The sequence below is a fragment of the Haplochromis burtoni genome, unplaced genomic scaffold (genome assembly GCF_018398535.1).
Source record: "Haplochromis burtoni strain Fernald_Lab_line unplaced genomic scaffold, NCSU_Asbu1 Contig_13, whole genome shotgun sequence".
NCBI classification, from domain to species: domain Eukaryota; kingdom Metazoa; phylum Chordata; class Actinopteri; order Cichliformes; family Cichlidae; genus Haplochromis; species Haplochromis burtoni.
In genome coordinates, this window is record NW_024582374.1 from 2,380,031 (window position 1) to 2,404,974 (window position 24,944).

The 24,944-nt window shown below is 40.2% G+C and overlaps 1 protein-coding gene across 2 annotated transcripts; it reads left to right on the top strand.

Annotated features, from left to right (window-relative positions):
* The first annotated feature begins 350 nt into the window (after positions 1-350).
* Positions 351-24,559, top strand: tprg1 (tumor protein p63 regulated 1). 2 transcript variants are annotated; one of them, XM_005919728.2, is made up of 6 exons: positions 351-498; positions 640-899; positions 1,942-2,033; positions 4,722-4,898; positions 19,668-19,821; positions 23,545-24,559. In XM_005919728.2, the coding sequence occupies exons 2-6, from the start codon at positions 660-662 to the stop codon at positions 23,737-23,739; spliced, it is 858 nt and encodes a 285-aa protein (XP_005919790.1). In that variant the 5' UTR covers positions 351-498; positions 640-659; the 3' UTR covers positions 23,740-24,559. The 2 variants fall into 2 exon arrangements, with proteins under 2 accessions (XP_005919790.1, XP_042072459.1); XM_042216525.1 differs by lacking the exon at positions 351-498 and having other exon boundaries at positions 511-899.
* The last annotated feature ends 385 nt before the right edge of the window (positions 24,560-24,944 follow it).

Consider the following 24,944-nt stretch of genomic DNA (forward strand, 5'->3'; position numbering starts at 1 on the left):
TAGACTTATTTAATATTAATATTGCTTATTTAAAAATAGTTGGTTATTTAATCACAGTATATTTATATTTTAAAAGTTTTCAGATTTTAAAATATAAATAGACTGTTTTATAATGCTATATTATAAAAATAAAGCTACCTAGCTGTATATAAGCAATTTAAAGCATCTGCAGAGGATAAAATTATATATAATGAGTGAGCCATAACTTTGATCCAGTAATATCACACATATTATTGCGGATAATGAACTTCCATCTGATTTCCACTGGTCATTCTGTGCACTGCAGTTATAAATTATAAGATGAATTTGACTTTCCAGTGAGCTGCTGTCAGAAGCGCAGACCATGCGCCGTCTGTATAAATCGGATGTGCGCAAACGTGAGCGCTGCTGTCCGCCGCCATTCAAAACAAACACTGGGCCCGGAACAAGGAAGTCGTGCACCTGTTGCTCCTGCCTTACAGTACCTTTCCACACGTACTGCGCTTTCTATAATCTAAGGTAAGAAACCTGTATTACCAGCTTCTAAGAATAACTCGACTTAAGTATCGATTCGGAAAAACTGCGTGCAGGAACCCGTCGCTGGGAAGGCGCCGACAGAATCAGATCCAGACACATCAGTATTCTGACTTCTTTTAACAGAAGAGTTGTGAAGCCTCATCATGGCAGACGCGGAGGATGAAGTAGTTAAAGGAAGTGAAGAGCAGCAGCAGCAGGCGGAGGAGGAGGTTGATCTCAGCTCCTCTCCGACCCCTCCGGAGGACTCTCAGACAGCTGCTGGCCGCAAAGGGGACGCGCAGGAGCGGCCAGCGGAGAGCGTGGCCACCTCGACCCAGGGCCGTCACCTACTGGTGGAGCCCACCCTGGACCAGTTTAAACTAAGGAAGTTTTTCGTGTTAAGGGTAAAATATCATCAGCGTTTCCTCTTGACGCAAAGTGCTCCCAGTAATATGTCACACATTTCTGTAAGCGCACTGATGCCTGGGTTAGACTTTTATTTGGAATACTTTCATTTTTTTAATACACTATCTTCTTTATTTACTATATTTAAGAGACACAACATATAATTTGTCATTTCATAGGACTCCATATGAGAAAGTAGCTCATCTGGCTTGAAGGAGCAAGCTTCTTCCTGGTTTTAGTCCCGCACTTAACTTGTGGTTGAAACATGCCTAAGCTGTTTCCTGTCTGTGGCTTAAACTCATCAGCCCAGAGTGGACCACACACCTGGGTAACGTCATTAAAAACTTTATTTTTAAATAATGATAAAGTATAAAGTGTGCAAAGGTTTCAACAGAACCATGTAAGCAATCTGTATAGCACCAAACATAATAAAGGCGAGTTTATGTTAGAAAAAAATGAGTATATAGGTTGGAATACCTTTTTTTACTTAAAAAAAAAAAGTACCAACAACAAGCTGAACGTTATCAGCATCGCTAAGATTCTGTTCATTGGAGGCCTGTTGTTTTGGATTTTGATGGGAAATCAGTCATACCTGCCATGTTGCCAGGCCAGCTCAGCACCATCCTCAGATTACAGAATGACTGTCAAGAGCACCTCAATATGAACTCCTAATCTTTTCACTCGCTCCAGCTTGGCATTGAAATAATAAAACATAAAGTGCAAGACTGGCAGAGCATTCAAAACCAGAAATGCTCACAGATGACAGTGTGTTCTGCGCTGGAGTGTTCCCTCGTGTGTTCAAATACCTGACTTACTCACATTTCTACACGCTCGGCTCTCTTCGTTCGCAGACATTTTCACACGCCCGGGCTTCATGCTTGTGTTTATTGTGATTTCGTTTGACACGCACACACGCTGACATTTTACTAGTCCCAGCTGCACATCTGCCTCAAAGATTACCCCTTAAGCTTTCTGTGCACACGTTGTGATTGTCACAATGGAAAATTAGAAAGTGACACCCGTGCATTTCTGTCTCCTCAGCCTGGCACTCTGAATCAGGCCATCAAAGACGTTGAAGCTCTGGTGAATGAGGAGGTAGATGGCAGCGTTCTCAGCGTTTGGCTGATGGCAGAGTGAGTTCATGAGATCATGTTCTGTTATACTGAAAACCACTAGAATAAATGAGCAATTTCATATTGTGTTCATTCATTTGAATTCATTCAAATCATATTCTGTTCTGTCCTGACCTAGCTAACTCAAACTTGAACACAGGTGTATTCCAGTTACTGTAAGTTTTTCATGTCTTTGAGAGAACGATGTGATCGATTTACTAGTGGATAGTCCATTTGCACTTATTTTGAAAGTTCAGTTGCTGCTAATTCGCTAGCCTTTCCTGTCTCGCCACATGCAGGTTGATCAGCTAATAGGTGGCTGTGGCTCAGGAAGTAATGCGGGATTGAAGGATGGTGGTTTGATCCCCGGCTCCTCCAATCTGCATGCCAAAGTAGCCTCAGGCGAGATACTGAACCTAATGCTCCTAATGCGCTCATCAGAATGTGAATGTGTGGGGTTTTTACATCTAAAACACTTAGATGTAGGAAAAAGTGTTTGTATGAATGTGTGTGTGAATTGTGGAGTTTGTGTGCATCCGCAGGATAAAATGGAAAGACAGCTGATATTTTATTTTTGCTATATTTCCAAATGTTTCTGTTCTCATCAAAGCCAAGAAAAAAACCCCTCCTCGAATACCTCTTAATCTCAAGCAGAGATAGTGATTGAACACAGAGCAACACAAAGTGACTGCAAGACATTTACAAAGTGCACTCGATGTGATGTCAGGTTGCATCACTCCTGCACAAGCTTTCAGGAAACATTTAAAAGGCTGGCCATGTGAGAATGAATAATGCATCCCAGTTTATGCGGTTCTGGGTACATACACACACACACATGCACGTTAACGCCTGTCCTACATTTGGCCCGCTGTTATCATGGCCATAGAAGCCAGCGTAGGACTTCAAGCAACAGAAAGAGTGCATCATGTGGTAATTTTGCGACTCTGCTGCAGAATTTGCCCCAAGGGAGGCCGAAGACTTATGTCAGCAAAGCATGAGAAATTCCTCAAATTTGGCTTAGCTGAAGGTTGTCACTTGCTTTACAAAAAGTCGTCTCAATTGCTGTACATTTCTTATAATAGGGCCATCTTTTAAAAATACACTAGGTGGTGTTTTTTATGTAGGAAAAATGAGAGAAATAATGTTAGTTACACTATTTTCCATCAGTTAATTTTCAGAAAAGCCCCGGAAGATTCTTTAAGTTACTTAAAGTCATACTTTACATACTTTGGGTAAATCTGGGCAATTAAATGCTTCTTTTGATTGTCCAGAGATAAAACCTGGTCTGTCCTGTTTTCTAGCTGGCTTTACTTTTAGCATACATAGATCTCATTGTCTCAGGATAGACTTGTGTCTTTTTACAATCTTCATGACAAGCCAAGCCATTTAGAAGCCACTGTGCCTTCATATTTAGCTTAGAGTTGCATGCAACCATATTTCTAAAGGGGCGGCAGCAATGTGGCAACCAGAGATAAAGGCATGTGTGGGAAATTGTGTGAATTGTGGTAATGATAGATAGATATTTATCTCAGTTTTAAGCAACGCAGTTGAGCTCATTGATCAGCGGCCTCTCACCAACTCCTTTGAGATTTTAAGCTATGCTAACAGTCTGCTAGCTGTAGCAAAAGCTAGCGGAAAGAAAACAAACAATTTTTCAAAATGTACCCTACCAAACAGTGTGCAGGTTCCTGCAGAGGTACTTCCTGTCGGTTTCTGTCCTGACCAACAGTTTGTTTTGTCAGGCTCGAGTGCTTAACAGCATGTCAGCCCACCCACAGTGTGCATCACATCTGTAGCATGCTTGCTGCCCCGTGCCCAGTCAAGGTTAACTCATTTCATCAGCACAGTCACAGCTCTTCACCCACACCTTTCTATAAAGCTTTGACTGTTCAGTGAACTGTCTTCTCTGGCTTACGGATGCCAGCAGCAATCAGGAGTGTTTCACTCTGAGGTGACCAAGTGCGCCCAGCTCAGTGGGCTGTAAGAAAGGGAGCTTCTCCAAGAGAATCCATGCCACCACGAATTAGCTGTTCGCACAGCGGTGAGGGATGGAGTGTGTGGATGAATGTGTGTTTAATGATGGTTTTTTTGTGATTTCAATTAGCACTGCAAACATTTTTGGAGACATTTTGAGGGCATAAAAGAAAGCCCATTTTTCCAGTAAAAATGTAGGGCTTCAGAAATGCTTACATCCATATTGTATGATCTTTGCCCAGGGCATTTTTATTTTACTTCGTGAACTGTAAGAGTACATAATTGAGCAGCTCTACAATATGTGTGCGTGTGTGTTAACTTTATATGACCTCCAGAATTCCAATCATTTTTGGCTATTTTTGCTTATTTTTTAAACTTGCTTATGAAAAATGTAAAACATTTTATTAAGTGTTTTGTTTTGAAAGGTTTTTAGTGAAGTAATAAATGAGTGAGGTTGATTTTCTTGTTGCTGATGCTGTTTCCTAATACCGCAATGCTGCTAATCCATCTTTATAGCAGGTGAATAAACAAGTTAGTTTACTTGAAGAAGAGTATGACGAGTCAGTGAAAGCAAAATAACTTAAGAATACCTTTTGTTGGAAGCTCTTTGAGTGCTGACATTGTAATATTTGAATACTGAAGCTGAAATATTTTTTTATTTAACATTTAAAAACCTGCTTTTTTCTGTTCTGTTTTTCTTTTTGTTCTTGCTCACACACTGTTTGGTTGTTTCAGAGTGGATCACTGGAACAATGAAAAGGAGCGCATTGTTCTCATCACAGAATTCTCTCTCCTGGTCTTCAAGTACGACTTCATGATGTTCAACTGTGACCAGATGCAGAGGATCCCACTTAACTTTGTGGACCGCATCTCCCACGGCACCTTCAGCTTCCCAAAGCGCTCCCTGCTGGAGTAAGTCCGCTCATTTTGTCCAACAGTAAAACGTGCCTTCTAAGCTTTAAGCTTTAAGATTCGAGTCACTGAGTAGAGTTAGTGGACTGTAAAAATGACATTCAAAAACAATACGACTGTCAGTTGATTACTAATGCTTATCATCTACAGTCCTGTGCATTTCTTTGCATTTTTCTGGAAAACTTAAATTAGGTGCAGGAATTAATTGAAATGTGCAAACATACATGGAAATAGTTTACATAAGGCAAAAACAGTGTTTGTACTATCCTGCCAAGCTTGTAAGTCAATATTTAGTCTGACTTTTATTCGTCAACACAGACTGAACTTTGTTATTCAGCTTTTTTGTCATTTCTTTAGGTAGTCTTCTTTTAGGTAGGCTTCTTAAAGGACAATCAAAGCTCCTTTTTGGATGTTGGCTGCCTTTTGTTTTTTTCTCTATCATGGTGATTCCACACTGCTAAAACAATGTTGAGGTGTAGGCTCTGTGGAGGCCAGTCCATGACTGTTAGTGCTCCATTGTGTGTTTTTTCTATTCAGGTATGTCTTACTGCATTGGTAGTGTGTTTAAGATCATTTTCATGCTAAAAATTAAGCTGTTGCCAATCAGATGTTTTGCAGATGATGTTATCTGTCCATCCATTTGCTTCCGATTATCCTTTTCAGGGTCTTGGGGGGCGCTGGAGCCTATCCCAGCTGTCTTAGGGTGAGAGTCGGGGTACATACTGGACAGGTCACCAGTCTGTTGCATGGCTAACACATAGACACAGACAACCATTTGCACTCACATTCACACCTATGGGCAATTTAGGGTTTCCAATTAGCCTATCCCCACTAAGTGCTTGTCTTTGGACTGTGGGAGGAAGCCGGAGTTTCTGGAGAGAACCCACGCAAACACGGGGAGAACATGCAAACTGCACACAGAAAGACCTCAGCCTGATAGTGGAATTGAACTCAGGACCTTCTTGCTATGAGGCAACAGTGCTATGGTGGATCAAAATCAAATCATACTTTTCAGCTGTTGTAATTTCATCAGTTTTGACAAGATTGATCTGAAACACAACCCAAACCACGACAGACCATGTTTTACAGATGGCTCTCTGTACATGCCTACTATGATTTGAACCGAAAATGTCAAATTTGGCTTTATCTCTCCATCAGACCTGTTGTTACTGGCTTTCAGTCCAGTTCTTGTGTCATTTGGCATTCCTCAGCCTTTCCTTCCTCTTTCCCTTCCTTAGGAATGACAGCTGTAAATTCTGCTGAGACCATTCCTGATTAGCCTTCTGTGAACCGTTGCTTCCTGTTTCTTAAGGACATGACTCTACGATACTGTGTGCTATAGATAGTTTCTTAGGCCTGAAACTTCTTCTTTTGTCCTCCACTTGCCCAGTTTTCTTTTTTTATCGATTCAGCTAAATTAGAAATTAAAACATAAAGTAGTGGTTCTGTTGTTTAGTGGTTTACACGTTTGCCTAACAAGTGAAAGACCTTGAATCTAATGTTAACAAGGCCATTTCATGTAAAACAAATTTGCCAAATCATACATACGGAGCTACCTGCTGTGGTGAGCCTTTGTGAATAACAGATCAGCCAAAGTAGCTTTTTGCTATTAACGAATGCCCAAGGATGCAATTTGAAATCGTTTTTTGCTAAGTTGTCTGATTTGTTTGGGTTAGTTCAGAGAAAAAAGATCAAATAAAACCTCTGAAAATTGTCAGATGCAAGGACTGGACTGAAAATGGGAGAATAAGCAGCTAATGTCCATAGAGTAACTGAAAAAACAGAAGAACTATTGCTCAAGACCATTTTAAAAATGACTCCTTGTCTTGGTCCTAGGAAGCAAAATAAAAAGAAAAGGGGGAGCTCGAGAAATGTCCTGTATGCCTACAAATGTTTGCAGGAATTTCACATTGGTATTTAAACTGAGCAAACAGCGGTGTTAATTAAAGAAAAAAGGTTTTACTGTACAAAATCAAATGGGATTATGACGGTCATTTTAGTCCCTAAATTAGTTTGCTGACTTCAGGGTTAAATGCAGAAGTTTAGAGTGTCGTGGCTCTGAATCATAACCACGAAAGCTTCCTGACACTACATTAAACTACTCTTTGTGGGGTTTAGTCGGTCATTAACAAACGAAAATGTCTACCTGGAGAATTATAAATATTAGCTCCAATTATCTTCACTCTGCTCTAATTTGTTTCACAAAGCTCAATTCCCCGTGAAGAATAAGTCCCTTTGCTTCATCATTAACCGTTACGCCTTAACGTTAAACATGCCCGGTCACATTTGTGGCCGGTCTGTAATCATCTCACAGCTGATTTTAATCTAGTATCATATAACACGGTGTCAAATTTAAAGAAACGTTAGAAGATGTAGGAGAAAGTGTGAAATGTGTGCGGCGGATCGGTGCAAGGAGCAAATGGGGACAGCATGGATGGCGAGAGTGTTTGCAGCAAGGTTTTTGAGGGTAAGGAGTGCAGAGCTGTCACTTGGAGCTGTCACTTAACTGATTAGTGGCAAAATTAATGCAGTCCTTTCATCTAAACCTTTTAAAGACGGCTCAGGGGATACCAAACCAACTAAAACTAATTTGATGAATAAAACGTAATGTGCTGTGAAGAGCTTAGAGAGCGCGGCCTTTATTGGAGGTTTTATCTCCACGCATTACATTAAATTATACATAAAATGCTCGTGGAAGCCACCCGGGAGTCCGGCAGTAAAGAGACTGTTTCAAATGAGAAAGACTGGAGCCTCAAACATTTCCTCTTTCTGTCTTCATCTTCAGCACTCCTTCCCTTTCATTCCCCGTCTTCCTCTTCGTCTCTCCCCCAGGAAGTGTCTTCTTTTTTTTTTTTTTTGTCTAGGTCGTTCCTATTTTGAGAGAAGCCGATCTACAGTAATGTTCATGTATATATGGAAATGAATCTTCCTGCTTCGCTCCTCTTTTGACGCTTCACGAAAACTTTGTTTCCACACGACACCTTAATACGAGGCCGGCTGGGGAGATGAGCTGCAGTGTTAATGATTCGTTTCTGAGTGATGGAGGAGCTCAGTGGCGAACAGAGAAAAGACAGAGCCAAAGTCATGACGTCATGTCCCCATAGCTCCTCTATGAGTTTCTGTTCACTCGAAACATGTGTCTCGCTAACACCCCAGGGCTTATGGGAAATGGTGTTCACTTAAGGTTGCATAAAACATGAATTTATAAAAAAGAAACAACAATCTTAGGCGATTACAGTCGTATTGCGAAAGTCTTTATTGCAGTGCTGTACTTTGAGCTACCAATGTAAAAGTCAGAGAATCTTCTGTGTGGAGCCGATGTCCAGATAAACACATCCATGTGACCTGCAGTACATATCTGGCTTAAGCCATGTGTTTTTGAATTGTGTCGTGCCTTCAGATCTTTGGACACAAAACAAAGCTGTGAAACTATTTAACTGTGATCTGCTGCTGGCAAATTTAATGCAGGTGTTCTAGTTACTTCCTGTGTATTTAAAAACACAAACAATAATGCGGGGAAGTAATGATGGTGCAGTTTGCAGCGTTGTCGCCTTGCGTCTTACGTCGCCTTGCGTCTTACATCAGGAAGGTTCCTAGTTGGAATGTCTCTGCTCTCCCTGTAACAGACTAACCCAGGGGCCCCCAATCCCCAGTCCACAAGGGCCGGTGTCCCTGCAGGTTTTAGATCTCACCTTGAGTCAACACACCTGAATCACATGATTAGTTCATTACCAGGCCTCTGGAGAACTTTAAGACATGTTGAGAAGGTAATTTATCCATTTAAATCAGCTGTGATGGATCAAGGACACATCTAAAAACTGCAGGGACACCAACCCTCGTGTACTGGGGATTGGGGACCCCTGGACTAACCCAAAGTCAGCTGGGATTGTTTCCAGCACCTTTCTAGAAACCTTTGAATATATAGGTGGTCCAGAAAGTACTATATGTGTGGGTGAATTAGGGTGACCAGATTAAAAAATGCTGTAGTCATCGTTCCATCCACTGGGATACAAAGTGCTCGCCGTATGTTCACTGCATTTACTTAACGCAGGAGCTGGGAAAATTACATTCAAATACCTGCACCTATTTGTTTGCATTGTCTGTTGGGATCTGCTCACTATAGTGTAAACGAGCTTTGGATGGTCAGTATGACTGGAAAAGCACCCTTTAAATGCCTGTTGGTTCACATTCCCTTATCAGGAATATGCAATGCTCCACCTCCGTCTGCAATGTTGATCCCACCCAGCGGGGCTGCATTAATCAAATACAAAGGCTTCTTCTTCCTTTATAAATCAAAAAGCTCACAGAGTGATGAAACAATTCTTTTACTGACCTAGAGCAGAGAAATTCTGCTACCTGTGTGATTTTGTGCTGTTGTTCTTCGAGGCAGCCGCAGCGTGATTTGAATGCTGACAGTTGTCATCTGACCACTTGATGTCAGTGTGCACCCTTGGTGAAGGGAAGGTTCAAGTCAGGAGCACGCCACATCACATTTCTTCATGTCATGTCATCATGGATGATGATAGGATCACATCCAAACCCCTTTCATGGTATGGGATACGGCTCTGGCAGAGAATCAGCACATTGTCTGACCGCAGTGAGGCAGTTTGTGGCATTAAATGTACTACTGTTGGCTACATTTCTATATCAAAGGCACGGTATCAGAGAGATGACATCAAAGGATGACTCTTTAATTTGATTATTTCCATTTTTAGTCTGATTGCCTAAAAGTAATAATACAATTAAAGTTCCTGAGTGAAAGCACTTCTCTTAACAATTGACCTCAAGTGTTCCCAACCTCCTCAGAAATAAGCACATTGTGTGTGTGTAGTACCTCTTATTTGTGTGTGTGTGTGTGTGTGTGTATGTGTGTGTGTGTGTGTGTGTGTGCGCGCACCCCACCAGTCTCCCGAAACCTTGATGATGTCACTGGAAACCGTGGAGGGAGTGTCAGTATTTTTAGTCCTGATTATTGTGTTTTCTTCACACATTCTCCAGGTGCACCCGTGAAGAAAAAGCACAGTTTCTTCTGCATCTGTGGGGAAAGATGTGTTTTAAGTGCCTTCTTTCCAAACTGTCTAGACAATCTAATTACCCAGCACATCATCTATTTTTTTTTTATTCCCGTCTGAGAGAGCTGGGTGTGGAGGTTTAAAGAAGCCCCGCTAGAGGTTGCTTCAGTAACTGTTGTAAGAAAAAAATATATATTTAAGAAGGCTAGAAGTAATCCCAGCTCTGCTCTCCTTTGCTTCTCATCTGGTCGGATACTTTTCTCTCTGTAAGGCTTCAGAATGTGTGTAGCCAACTATTATTTAGCCCCCATCTTCATCTGCTCAAGTTAGTTTTAATAAATAAAATGCTTCCTCACTCATACAAGCGAGGTAATTAACTTGTATGTTACTGATGAATGGTGTGTCAAACGTCTTTATTCTGCTTTTAGGCTGTAGTGAAGTCATTCGACCACACCTATACAAACTAAAGCAGCATATACATTCAGACAGCAGGTGGCAGGCAGTACAAAGTAGGTACTTAATGTATCGTCAGCAAAACACACAGTTGCAGACCTCATGAGATGAGCATTAAGTGAAAGCAGCTGCAGCTGTTGTAAACCAAAGCAGGCTAATTCCATATATTTGTATTATAACTCAGCTAGATTTTTCAATCTGTACATTTATCATAAAGAAAAATAAAGTCTTTTGAACGTTACCTTTTGAACTCAAACTTGATGGGCAAATGTTCTATAGTTAGTCACATAAATACAAATTTGCAAACATTGGAAGAGGAGGGAGGTTTTTCACATTTGTATCAGTAAAATTATGGAGAAAAGTGTTAAATAAATTTGTGCAAGTGCCACAGTCAACATCAAGTATGCAGTAAATGTTTGCTGAGCTTGCATGGTCCACCAGTGGATCCTTTATTTCCATTAAGGTGAAGTTACGGTGCTGCAGACATCTTTTTTTTGGTCTATGGTGTTGATGCTATGAATAGGTAGAATTTGGATTCATTGAAAAGTGAACAGGAAAGAAAACAGAAGCAGAGTTCACCACAGACACAAGAGAAGCACTAAAAATATCATGAGATGGACTATCAACTCATTACCAGGACCAGGACTTAGGAATGTGTTCAGTCTGTAGTCTTTTTAGATCAAGCTAAACAGTAAACCTGAAACACGTGCAAAAAAGGTTCAGTGGGCTTTGCCATAATTGCACTTTTAAAAACGCAAACTGTCCTCTGCATAAAATGCAAAATTAAAAAACAATCAGATTTGAATTTGCACAAGTGAAACAAAGCCCAGCAAAATCACATACGTAACTGTAAGAATATAATGCCTAGCTTTGTAGCTCTACCTGTACTGCAAGTCTTGTTCCAACTGTAAATACAACAGGAAACAAACAAGCTAAGAAGCCCAAAGCGTAAATGAGGAGCAGAGTGTGTACGCAGGTTGCACCCGTGGTGTACAGTATGAATTAATAAACGGCAGTAGACTCAGACTCATGGTTTGGGGCAGGCTGCTGTAAATTCAAACACCTGGGGAGCAGCTTTCAGCCTGTGGACTCTGCTTTTTCACGGTGGAAACATCATTGCCAACAGCCTGCAGCTATGATATCGCAGCGTATGCACGACTGTATGTACAGTATCACGGCTGTGTGTTTTAGGCTTCAGAGGTTGCATAAGCAGTCTGATCATGTGTGCAGCTCAATTCCCCATCTTCTCTTTGTTTTTCTACGTACCAATCCACCTTTGCTTTTCATCTGTTTTTAGTCCTTTCAGTGCAACCTTGTTTGATGGATACATCTATGGATGGCTGACAAACCCGCAGGCTGTGTTGAGCAATCAGACCAGATTTGTTTATGTGCTCTTAGACAATGTGGGACACTTGCCATGATAACTGGAGCTGGGATTGATATTTATCTTGCATGTTGACTTATGAGTCCGAAGCGCTTGAAAGCCCAGTGAGGAATTTATCGTCACCTGCCCTAAAGCTCAGAAAACACATGCGTCTCTTAAGCATGTGTGCATTTTGTATAAACACTGTGTATTAAGTGGAACTGCAATGGGAAGGTCAGGGAAGGGTGGATTTCCCCAGTTTGACCTTTTTCTCGCCTTTATTTTGGTGCAAACCTTGAATCGGCCCTGATTGCCTGTTTTTCCAGTTGTGTGATTCGGTGGCTGTAACGAAATGAGGTGCAGTGAAAGTCCAACCCCAGCTCTGCCAAATAAACACAGTGAAAACTTCCAAGGCCTCTGGCTGGAAAGCCCAGCCCTGCTCTGCCTGTTTGGGCTGGTCCCTCTCACAGTGATAACTTACCTGTGGAATTCTCCAAAGCTTTTTTATATCCTCATTGATACTCGGGCAATAGGTGCGCACTTTTACAAAGGGCAGTGTGTACAAACCTAACTCCACCATCCTCACCCTTGGAGCTGAAATATAATCAGTCTTTTAGGCTGGGCTTTGCTTTTGTGCCATTTTTTCTTTTTCTACCTGCACAACATTTGCTCAGGAGGAGGCACAAAGTGTTCAGCAGCCACATTGTCATTTTGAAAGCACTTGTGTAAACAGGGCTAGATGATTGCATTATGATGCAGCCCCTCCCTGGGACCGTGACATATCAACAGCTACACCACTATTGTTTAGCCTCAGGTGTTTAATTCTGGTTGGCAGGAAGTGCTCTGTTGCACAAGGCATGTGGTAAAATGAGCACATAGGCATGACAGGTCATTAAGGAAACGAGAACACTGTTGGGAAATCATCTCCATCCTGATTTATTTCTCCTCTTTGTCGCCTTTTATTATATGCAAACCAGCAGGTACGTTTGCCACCAAAAACTGCGACCACTCACGCCACCTTGAGCCGTGACAGCCGCTGACAGAATCGCAGGATCCGTCTCAGGCTGTGTTCTACAGTTGCACTTTGCAAGCGACAGTTTGCAGTTTTTATTTAGTAAATTGCGCAAGTTGTCTCTTGAAATCTGTCTTCACTTCAGGGTCTCTGCATGGTGTTGAACACTGAAAAAACCTGAGTGTTTGTGCTTCCACGCATCCGTGCTACTTAAGCAGCGATGAGTAATGTGTGGGGTCAGTGTTATTTCATACCTGATTGTCAGTGTTAAAAATGTGCAGAAGGTTAATGAGTTAAATCCACAGTGTGGTGCAAATCGTCACAGGAATCTGTGATAGCGGGGGTGGTGTGTGGGCATTTGTCTTATCTCCAGTGATCATATCTGCCTTCCAAGAAAAAGTGAAAAACGCATCAGCTGCATATAAACAACATTACAGAAAAGCGTATAACTATAGAGGGATGTTTAACAAAGAAACGCTAAAAGTTGGACTTGGAAAAATTAAATACAATGGGTTTTTTTTCAGGAATATATTCCATCATCATAAAAGAAATCTTTAAACCACAGTAGACCAGCCATTGCATTAGACACTAACCCCAACAGTTATACAAATAATCAAGCCATTAAATGTTTTAGTTTCAGATTCAAAATGATAACTAAATTTCCATTCAGTTCAATTTTATTTATATCATAGACCTTACAAAATTAGAGGGAAAACGCCCAAACCTCCCTCAGACAATATCAGTTTCATTTATTCCAGCATCAGCTTGAAAACAGATTTTGGGGTTTTTTTTTAACAAAAACCCTAAAAACTGTAACGGGATCCCACGTTTTACACAAAATAACCTCACACTATACCTTCAAATGACTCAGATCCAAAAGTACTTGGGGCAGCATCTCTCCCCCACCCAAGAGTGAGCAATCCAGTGGTTTCCAGCAGAAAAGCTTGGTGCTGACATGGGTGATTGGGACCAACAGATGGGTCAAGGGGAATGCAAGCATTGTACTAGGAGGAAGAGAAAGATTAGTCTTAAGCTTTCACAGTCTTACACAGTCTTATCTATTTTCCAACTCTGACCTGTGGTCATGAGATCTGGATGAAGACCAATAGAATAAGGCCACAGGTACAGCGCTGTAATGAGGTGGGGCTCAACCTTGGAAATAGAACGAGGAGATTGACCATCTGGTGGAAAATCATAGTAAATTTACTGCTTCCTCTTGTTTAGTGGAGCTAGTTGTTTTTCGGATATTTGACAAGGACTTCTGCTGCACACCTACCTTCGGAGGTTATCCAGGCGGGGAGGTTATATATCATCTGGCCTAGGAACGCCTCAGGATCCCTGAGGAGGAACTGTCAAATGTTACTGGGAAAAGGACGGCTGGAATGCTACCATGACGTGTCTTTGGTTGAGGGGAAGATGAATGAATGTATGGATGGTTGGATGATTGGCAGTAACTTCTTTCATACATTTCCAACAGGCAAACTGAGCATAGCTTTAGTTCTGTATGGTCACAGAGTTAATCCAAGCCTGCAATCCCCACCAATCATCTGATGGATCCTCTCATGTCCTTTTGGAAAATGCAATACAGGATGCACTATGCAAGTTTGTCTTAGCCTGCCTACAATTTTTGGTGGCCCTGCAAAACAGGTTTGCAACCCACCCCAACCTCAGCTCCTCTGTTTCATTTCTTATTCGTGCCATCTTTGACTTACTTATTTACTCTGTGTTATGAGGGTCTTAATGCTGTTCACGGTGCTTTAGGCTTTCAGTGGGTGTTTGTGTGAAAGTGCAGTTAATCCCAGAACTGAAACCACCAAACATGAATGACTGCAAGTAAAGACTGTGATATCGTTTTGACTAAAGCAGTCTTCACAGAGCTTCTGGTCTTCTTTCACTTTTGGTTGCCTTCACTGTGTAGCTGTTTATGTCTTGCTTTCACGTCTTTGATTTATTGTGTAATGCTTTATGTGTAGTGTTTCTAACTTGCATGTCCTGCAGAACAGGAACCTTCTGCAAACTAGTTTAAACTCAGTCAGTTGACTTAATTGTTCAATGTTACCTGAACTTCTCCTGACATAAAAATGGTGATGCCACCATTTTTGCTTTTGTTCTACTGACGAAATGTTCTGAAGAAAAAGCAAAACATATACAGCAGTTAATTCCCCGCTGCTTGTCTTCTTAATTATCTTTAGAAGGATAATGAAGCTGCTGCAACAGTATTCTTTTTGTTGTTCAACCGCAGATGCAATGGACGGAGTAGTCAAACCTGTTGCAGCAAGTTTGTCAAGCCGCTGTTTTGAGTAAATGTTTATTTGGTACCTGCTGTGTTAAACAGACACTACAAAAAAACAGGGATGGTTGTGTAGCTGGTTTTGTATGTATGGTTATGTAAATCCCTCAACTGTGTTCCAGTTCAGTAGGTCAAATAAGCTCAAAACAACTCTGTTGCAATTACTGCGCAAGTAGATCAGACTTTAAAAAATAAATGTTCATGCCTTCATTTTTTAATTATGTAGCCCCAGTGTTAACTCCAGTACCTCCTCTCTAAAGCTGCAGTCCTGCCCACCTACAACACCATCCGATTTTTACATTTTTAAACCTTTCTTTATCAGACCGCATACATTCTGCTCTGAATCAATTATCTGGGCTTTCACAGTGTGATAGTCTCGCCTCACTTTTCAGCAGATATTGGGGATCTTATGCCTCCTGTGTATCTGCTAAATGATCTTTCTTCCTCCTCATAGTGCAAGAAAACACTTTAACTTGCTCGTTAAAGTGGAAGAACATCTGTAAGTAATGTTTCCTTTAAATAAACCATCACTTACCAGAGACTGAGACTCAGTGTATCAACCTGCATAATAATCCGAAACACATTGTTTTACTTATTACACCGCAGTAATCACATTATTGGCAAATTCAGCCGCCACAAATACTGTTGCTTTACATCTATTCTTCTGCTCTTTAAAGCTCTCTGCAAGTAGTCGTGCATTTTTCCAAGCAACGCGCCATCAGAGAGATTTTAGTGCTGCGGGGAACACTGTTACTCCTCCGTGTTCGCTGAGGTAACATCAGGGGTTAAAGTGGGATTTGGCAGGTTGGAGCCACCTGGGTGCAGCAGGGAAACAAAACATACACCCAAAATAACTCCAAATTATTTTGTACTGTGACATCCAGTAGAGTTTTTCTTGGAGCAGCGCCTTTAACAATAATCAGGTGTTTAATTTGTTCTCCTGTCTCACCTCTCGTCTTGGCAAAGCAGCAAATTAATTTCTTTACTAATTAAATACTTAGGAGAGAAGGAAATGTCCCTGGATATTTGTTTTTTACTCCTAGATGTGAAGAAAGGAGAACAAATGTAGGTGTTGGATCTGTACAAAGGAGAAGATCTCAAAGAGTAACATGCAGCATCCTTGTTAATTGCCCTAGCTCTGCTGTATCGATGTTCAGTTTCTAAAAGATATGTGTAAGCTTTTTGCTATTGATGTTGTTGTTTTTTTAAGCTTGCACTTAAATTTTCATTTCCATGGATACCTCAAAACGTTACCAGGTGTTTTTCACAGAGGTTTTGAAATGAATGAAGTCATGTGTAAATTTTCTTAGATATATTTATGATTTGATTTGACTTTCTGAAAGGTGCAGAGGGGCTGCGTGGGACTCTCTTTGACCTTGTTCCTTTTGAGTAGTAGCAGCAGTACTATTAGTGAGTCCTCTGTAGCAGAGTAAACAGAGAATTATGGCGATCTTTGCAAAACGTGGAGCAACACTACCATCATTTCAAAGACGGGATCTGTGAGTGTTTAGACGTCTGTTTGCTCTCAGTCTTCTGAGGTTTCATTAAACAGAAAATATATGACTAGGGGGCTTTTTCATTAAAACCTACAGTATTTACTTTAGAAGGACTAAAGAAAGAACAGCAGAATAAAGAGAATATGATGAGCACGCTGTGGATTACCTCTGAGCGTGGCAAACATGAGATTGCCCTCACATTAAGTATTTACCCCGAGGACAGATCAGTGCAGATTTGTATTATTCTAACGTTGTTAATACGAAACCAGCAGGTCTGCTTGTCCCCTTTAGGGACATAAGTGAAACAAAATGATACACGAATATGTAGGAATTAAATATCAGAAGGTTGCTGTGTGTTTTATTTGTGCATGTAAAATGTTTACTGTACAGTGTTTGGCAGGTTTTTTTTGGGTACACCTCAGAGCTTTATTTGTTTTTTGAGGCAGATTATTCATCAGCTAAAAATCACTGCAGTAGATAAAATCTAATCAGAACAAAAACTGTTTGTTTGTTTTTTCAGTTTAACAGGCTAATTTCTTAAGAAAATAACTTTTTAATGCTTGATAATAATCTAATTTACGGATTAATACAACCCACTTCCTCTATAACACTTGATATCCTGTTTGTTTGCTTTTAATTGAAGGAGTAAAAAACTGGCAATATAATAAAAACAGAACTTTAATCTATATTAATTTAAACCTTTTTACATTGTTTCAGAGCTAACCAGTTAGCTTAGTTGTAGATTATGTTATAATATATCTTATTAACAGCAATTTTGATTTTGATCTCAGCGTGTCACAGATTTCTTTTTTATGGTCATCTTCTACACAAAGAACCTCTAATATGATGGAGAACTCCAACCCTCTGGACTTCCTGTTTCACTGATCTAACCTGTGATCACGAAGACAACAGCCTGCTGTACAGCAGTCCAAATTAGTTTAGCCTAAACTAAACTACTGTACAATTCCTAGTAGGGCTGTGCGATATGACCAAACTCTCATATCCCGATATAAGAATTCTATCGTCCGATAACGATATAAATCACAAAAATGTAACATTTTCTGTAAATTCTGTGAATCTCGGGCAGCTCGACTTGCGTGAAGTGTTTCCAGCTGCGCGTCATGTAGCTGGAGTCGAGTGTTTTAACCGATGCATGAAACGATACATTTTTAGACATAAGTTGTAACGGCCGCCGTTTTCTTTGTATTTATTACACGGCGTGCTGCGGGGAAAAGCCTGTTCTAACGTTTGAGTCTAAGGTTTATTTTTTAGCACCTGGCGGCTCTTTTTTACTTCTCATCCGTAAATAATCTGCTCTTTCACGTGATTCAGTTTATTTTGAAAAGTCTCAACAGGATCTTGAGCTTTATTGTGAAAGGTTTATGTGGAACATAAACAAGCGGACACGCGATGCTGTTACCGTCGTTGTTGCTAACCACAACGCATAAAAACAGGCGCTTGTCCGTCCTTAGTGTGGTTATATAAAATATAAGAGAAAGAGAGAACTTTAAGAAATTTATATAGCCACTACAGTGACCATCAAAACGATGAAAAAATATTGCCGTAAACAGTTTATTTTGCGACACCACGAAACAAACATAGCGTAAAATGAAACGATAGACGTTTTTATATCGTCATCCGATACATATCGTTATATCGAACAGCCCTAATTCCTAGCATTTTCATTGGATAGATGATTACAATTCAATTTGTTTTTCAAATTATTTCAGAACATGTAATAACCAGATAAATTCAGCGGCACATGATGTTCACATCCATGAAAAATCCAGAATGTCAGCTTAGTTTTCACTTTATCAAATGTCACTTAAAATAATCTTTCATCCTACTCTTAGATCTTTCTCCATCTCTTTTTTTTTTTTTAAACTTCTTTCTCCCTGGAAAATTCAGCAGCTGAACCATCGGCTTGCAGGCAGATGATGATCCAAACAGAAACAGTTTGAGTGTTTGCTGATTTTTTGCTAAACTGTTTGAAGCACCGCACTGGAGATTACCTGCCACTCTGCACAGAGCTATTCCATTTATGCTCCTTCCACTTTCATTTTTTATGTTTTAGTAAACTAAAATTTTGAAACATTTGGGTTAACATGCAAAAAAAACCCCAAACATTTGTTTATTTTCCATAAATTTTTAAACTGTAACTGAGATTTAATACAAACTCCACTAGGTTTACTAGAAACTGCCAGTTGATCGCTAATAGAACAGAATTAATTGGCTGACTGACAGATCAAACCCCACCCCCCAGGTGTGTGAGGCTGCACTGAGCTGAGGATTTCCCCTCACAGCTGACAGGTTTACTGGATGATGATTTTGGATAAAATTTATGCTGTTTATTTGCATCTTATGCAAGAGAAATGTGTGATAAACATTTTTCAGATACAGTTCTGAGAGATAACAAACATTGGAAATATTGGAAAGTCCAGTTGTTCTTGATGGCGTCATTGCTCGGCTGTTTCTGTGTGTAGCCGGGATTCGTCACATATGCTGAATTTCCACAACTTTATTGACATCTGCGTGCATGAATGCGTTGCAGGGATGAGAAAGAAACACTGTATATGGTATAAGTGGGACTGTGGGATGAGGGTAGCAAGTGTCTCCACACCATGAAAAATAAACCTGCTTGACATTATTTTGTATTTAACTGACCATCAGATTTGACTGACGGTGCTGGAACACAATTCTGGATCATTCTCTCTCACTTTGTCCTCGGGCTGTGTGCCTATGAAAAAGTAATCGAGAAAGTGTGACTGAGGGTTCTGGTCCACCGATTGCTGAGTAAAAACACCACTACGGCTGACACGATTCAGTATTACCCAGCCCGAATGCAGTTAATGCTCATTTGGCTTGATTAGGAACTTTAACACTATTTACCTCAGTTAAAACCTGTAAGCAAAAAAATGAGTCAGTGTTTTTTAAGTGTCACCTGTAATTGTCACCTGTAAGCATCTATGGTATCTGTCTCTGTTTGTGCAGTGAGGCAGCGAAGCATGGCTCCCAGCGCAAAATAACACAAGGACTTGTTTGTTTGAACGCAGCCCTTTTATCACTCATCTGATGAAGGTTCAGTCGGTTGTCACTGGCAGAGGAGAACACTTTTTCATGTTTGCGTTTTGGTGCGTTTTCAGGAGAAACGGAGAAGGGGTGCGAGTCTTCTGGGACCGGCTGAGAGAGCCTTCCTTTACCTCCAGGTGGAACCCCTTCGCCACCGACTTCCCCTTCATCACATTCACGTACCACCCCGTGAGAAAGATCAGCGATGTCTTCACTGCTCTCACTGATGTAAGTTGATTAAGCATGCATGGATCTCTATAGAGGTTCGCCACACATCTCACACACACAAAACATTTTCCAGTTTATCTCGTGATGTAAGTAGATGTGGTTTATTTGGAGTTTATTTCCAGTAGCAGTGTCCTGGTTATAGAATATATCGACTGGACTGGTGGTTGCGCATTGGTTCTATGCGGTGCTTTGCATGCTTTTTGAAGTATCCTCCTGTGTAGGTTTCAGTCTGTACCCTATAGACGTGGGTCCAAGCACTGCACCTTCAATTCCACGTAATCTTCTTTAATCTTAATGTAAACATTTTCCAATAGGAGCTTTTCCTGTGAAGGCTGGCACAGGGTGAGGACTCAGATTTCTCAAAACAGTTCAAGTGTGCAGCTGCATGACTCCCTTCTGTGAGTGCAACATACCTATTTGTAATTTGGATGAACTGATCCATCAAGTGAACAAAAATGAAACCGTGTGCTGGGAGTCCCTGTCTGGCGAAATGAGTCAGCACTGCGAAATGACTAGCTGGAATTAGCCATCAGATAACACCTGATGTGTATTTCATCATTTTCAACACCTAATGAGCTACTGAAGATAAACACCCATCTGAATCTATGCAGGGGTTAAAGTTGAATTTGGCAGGTGGAAGAATCCTAACCCTCACCCCTAGTTAATAGAAAGCAGTGGAATTTGTCAAGTGAGGCAAAACTGATCTAATCTAAGAGTGAGCACAGACACCACAACCTGTTCTTCACCACTCCAACACATTGCATTACTGCAGATTACAGTACCATGCAAGGGTCTCAAGTCATCCCTCATTTCTATGTATTTTACTTCCAATCAGCCATACTTACTCTTTTAATTTAAAAGTGGTCCAGAGCAATCGTTCTTCAGGCTTTCTAATGGTCCTTCTTTGGACACTGGCTGCTTTTTCACTCATATTGGTTCCAATCCTTGTCCCTTGTCCCTTTTAAAAGCGACAAATCAAAGAACAGTTTTTAGAAAACGTTGTTAATCCATCTTGACACTGACCTATGAATCATTCAAACACAAAAAAGCCGACACATAACAAACAGCTTGGCAGTTTTAAATTGTAAAAACGGTCTCCTAACAGCAGTTTGTTGTGAATTACATTTGATGGTATGAAATCACCAGATAATACCAGCAGCACATCGTGTCCTGATGCGCTGTCTGATTAATAAAGATCTGTAAAAGGAATCGCTTTAAATTTACAGCTCATAAAATGTGAGTTCTTAACTTGTGCAAGTAATCTCTCAGGTCTCTCCCGCGTCCTTTCACTCTTGCATCTTTCCCCATCTCTGAGTTGCATTATCATACATTAACATTTTATTTATCAAATACAGCCTCTGTACTTTCAGCTCACTGACAGGCTGTATATAAAAGTACACAGAAGCATTTGTTGAGCTTCATGAAACGTTGCATTTGAAATTCCGTTCCACTTCAAAACAAGCTGCTTGGTTTTCATTTTCACTTCTGCATAGATTAAGAGTTACAAAAAATAGTGTTGTGACACAAGGTTATTGACTTCTGCGTGGATGAACACATGACGGATGAAAAGGAGGGAAAGCATCGTTTAAAGGTGTTGGAACGGCAACTTAAACTACTGGATTTTAGGTTTCAGGTTAGGGAGACCCTTCGCGATGACACTGAAGAGCATTAAGGGGAAATTTGTGCAGAACTTCAGCATAAGATGTTTATGGGCAGATACTACAGACGACGTAATGTGTGGCGGAAATTAGAGGATGGTTTTTTTTTTCTCAGCATATGTTCCATATTGTGTTGAGTTGTCGTGTCAATACAGTCAATGGATGCGATTTAGAGTCTTTAATATTTTATATCGCTGACAAATCCAGCCTTTTCACAAACGTGAGTATATTTCTGATTAAACATCTCACTCTTTATTAAGATTCTGCCATACAATGTCATTCTAGCTAAATCAATTGATAGATTTTCTTTCAGTTAGCATCAAAACAGTCCTTTTATTAGCACCATCTGGCCTTTAACCTCCTAGGACCTGGCGTCCACATATGTGGCCATCACATTTTTGGTTATTTAGCCCAAAATACTCAATTTTGCTCTACAAGGGCCTGATATCCACTTACGAGGACATTATGCTGCTACTGTTCTATCAAAATTTAAACGAATATCCTCATATGTGGCTCTTATTTGTCTTAGAAACAAAAATAAGGTAAAAAAAAAAATCTGGTAATTCTTTGTTTTTACATTCATCGGGTCCCAATCAGCCCAAATATCAAAGAGAAATTAAAAATGCATGCCGTGGAAGAGTTCAGGTCTTAGGAGGTTAAACTAATTAAAACACATCTTCCAGGTTGGAACATTGTGTTCTCAGCATGTTTTCACTGTCTTCTACTTGCTTGTTGTTTGTTTGAGGGTATTTTAGATCACTTGATTTCGTTTATTTATTCTTGTCTTATTTGTTTTAATGCTCTTAGACACTTGGGTTTAATCTCAAGAGATTGCTGTTTAAATCAACATTTAAAAAAGAAGTTCAGAGAATACGATAGAGTGAGATGCAGAAAGGTTTAGATGTTAATAAGACATCAGTTCTTTTACTTCTTTCACCCCAGGGTGAAAAGCATCAAAGGGAAATTGCTGCACCCACATATTGCGCTATTACTCACGCATTTACTCAGGTAGGAGTCATCAGTGCAGTCACAGACACAGCCAGGATATAGACCGAGCCTTCATAACTGGTTTGCTTAACAGTAAACCTGTTGCAAACAAGCTCCACCTAATTAAAATAAGTCTAGTTTAATTTTTTTCTGAGATATTCAAGCACAGATTATCTTGTGCCTTCAAACTAAAGGAGTCTGAGCCTATAGTAGGACAACTAAGGGATGGTTCTCCTGAATCCAGACTGGATAGTAATAATGTTCTACATGATCATTCAGGACTTTGTATCTAAGGAGAAGGCTTTGTGATTAAACTTTGGATTTTAAAGGAAACCAATGAACAGAAACTAATATTATGTGGTCTGTCTTTCTTACCCCTGTTACTTGTCTCACTGCAGCATTTAAAATCAACCGAAGTCTTTTTAGAGAGCTTGTACAACAACCTGATAATGAATTACAATAGTTCAGCCTAGAAGTAACAAATACATGAGCTAGTTAGTCCCAGTGTCACTCTGAGATAGGATATGTAACAGGATCAGTATTGATACTGGTCAGATGAAAAGAAAGCAGGGATTATGTTCCTGAGGTTTTTTTTTAGGGCGAAATAGAAGAAGCTTAGTTTAGAAAATTCATTAAGACATGTCCATAGTTTAATCAATTGATTTGTCATCTGGCTTAATTGCTAAACATAACTGGATATCATCTGCATAGCTTTGACAATTTATGATACATTTTGCAATATTATCTTAGAGAAGCATGTGTATTGTAAAAACGTATGAGTCTCAGCATTGAACCCTGTGGAACTCCATGACCAACCTTTATGTGTAAGGAAGACTCCTGATTTACAGGAACAAACTGAAATCTATTAGGCAAGTTTTCAGCATTTTATTATCTTTCAATCTAATAAATGACTTTTTTCTGTCCTTAAAAAGCTACCTATAGTCCTTTGTAGTAAAAAAAAAAGCAGGATTTGGGTGTTTGGTGATATAAACGAAAAACCACAAAGCAAAAAAGTGTGCAGACAGCAAAGTGCTCTGAATTCTCTGTATTTCTGATTTTCCTGTTCTCTGGTCCACAGGTCGAAAAGTTTCGTGAACAGCTGAAGGATGCAGCACAGAAAGTCCACACCTTGAAGCCGATTCCCGGGAAAGCCAATGGCGTGCTGGTCCTTAACCAGCCCATTCAAATCGAGGCCTATGTGGGCTTCATGTCTTTCCTGGGGAACGAAAACAAACTGGGCTACTGTATGGCTCGAGGAAACTTGGGCTTCTAATCTCTTTAGCATTTAATAGAATCATACTGTTTGCTCTCATTTATAAGCCTTTAATTCATGTTAATTTGTTTACAGGCAGCTCATATTTTACAAAGATTGGCAAGAAAATTCTTTTTTTTTTTCGTTTCACATGTTTTTTAGTATGTTTAATGTGAGCTTCAAACAACTGCATGATCACCCCCACTGCTTATTACCAGTGTATGGTGTCTGAGCGCTCAGAAATATCCACATTTCAACACCGCTCTTCACTGGATGATGGATCCCCCACTGCTCTCAAGGAGCTTTGTATTTGCTCCTCAGTGATATGGTAATTCAACTCTTTTGCAATGAGACTCCTTTCTTCCACCCCCGGTGTCTCTGCTAAAAGCTCATTCCCATGCCATTCAGCCCCTTAGAGATTCACTGGAGCATTGGGCCGCATTTGTCAGCTTAGTTTTATCATTCACATGTATTTTTGCAGTGCATACAGTCCTGGAATTTCCCCTTGATTTGTGTGTTTACCGTACGCTCTGCCTTGATTGGCATTATGTGTTTGTCAGGGTGGAACAGAAATAAAACAAAAGTGGTATGAAGCATGCAGCTCTCTTTATGCAAATTCCTGTACACTGCTTGTGTTTTGTTTTGTTTTTTTTTAAATCATGCAGTTAGCTTTACCTGTTTAAGGGGAGTTAAGTTCCAGTGGGTTTAGGAACAGCAACACTACAGCAAACAACTACTGAGAACTTACATGAACTCCTTCCACCTCATCCTCTGAGATTCAGGGAGTTGTTTGTTTGTTTTAAACACCTGTAGTATATTAATAAAGGCCTGCAACATTCTATTTTCAATGTTAATGACTCCATATTGTAAAGTATGACTTGCATTAGCATGTGAACTAAAGGTATATTACACTTCTCTGCAGTTGCTGTGTTTTCCACTAGTGGGCGATGTCATGTGTAGTACATTAGTTGCTAGCCTCACCTCTTAGCTATAGACGTTCTTCTTTTTCATGAATCTCATTGACTAAGTTGACTCTGGTCTGGCCCATCACTTAATTTTAGATAAGACACAACATGTAAATAAGGCCACTTTAGGGGCACTTGGGGGGGGTGACTACACGCCACCGCCTGATTGGTCTGCATATAGTTATAGCAATGAGTTTCTATAAATGTTTTGCTGTTATTTTGATTTTTGCAAGTAAATTAAACCCCTTAATAAATAATAAA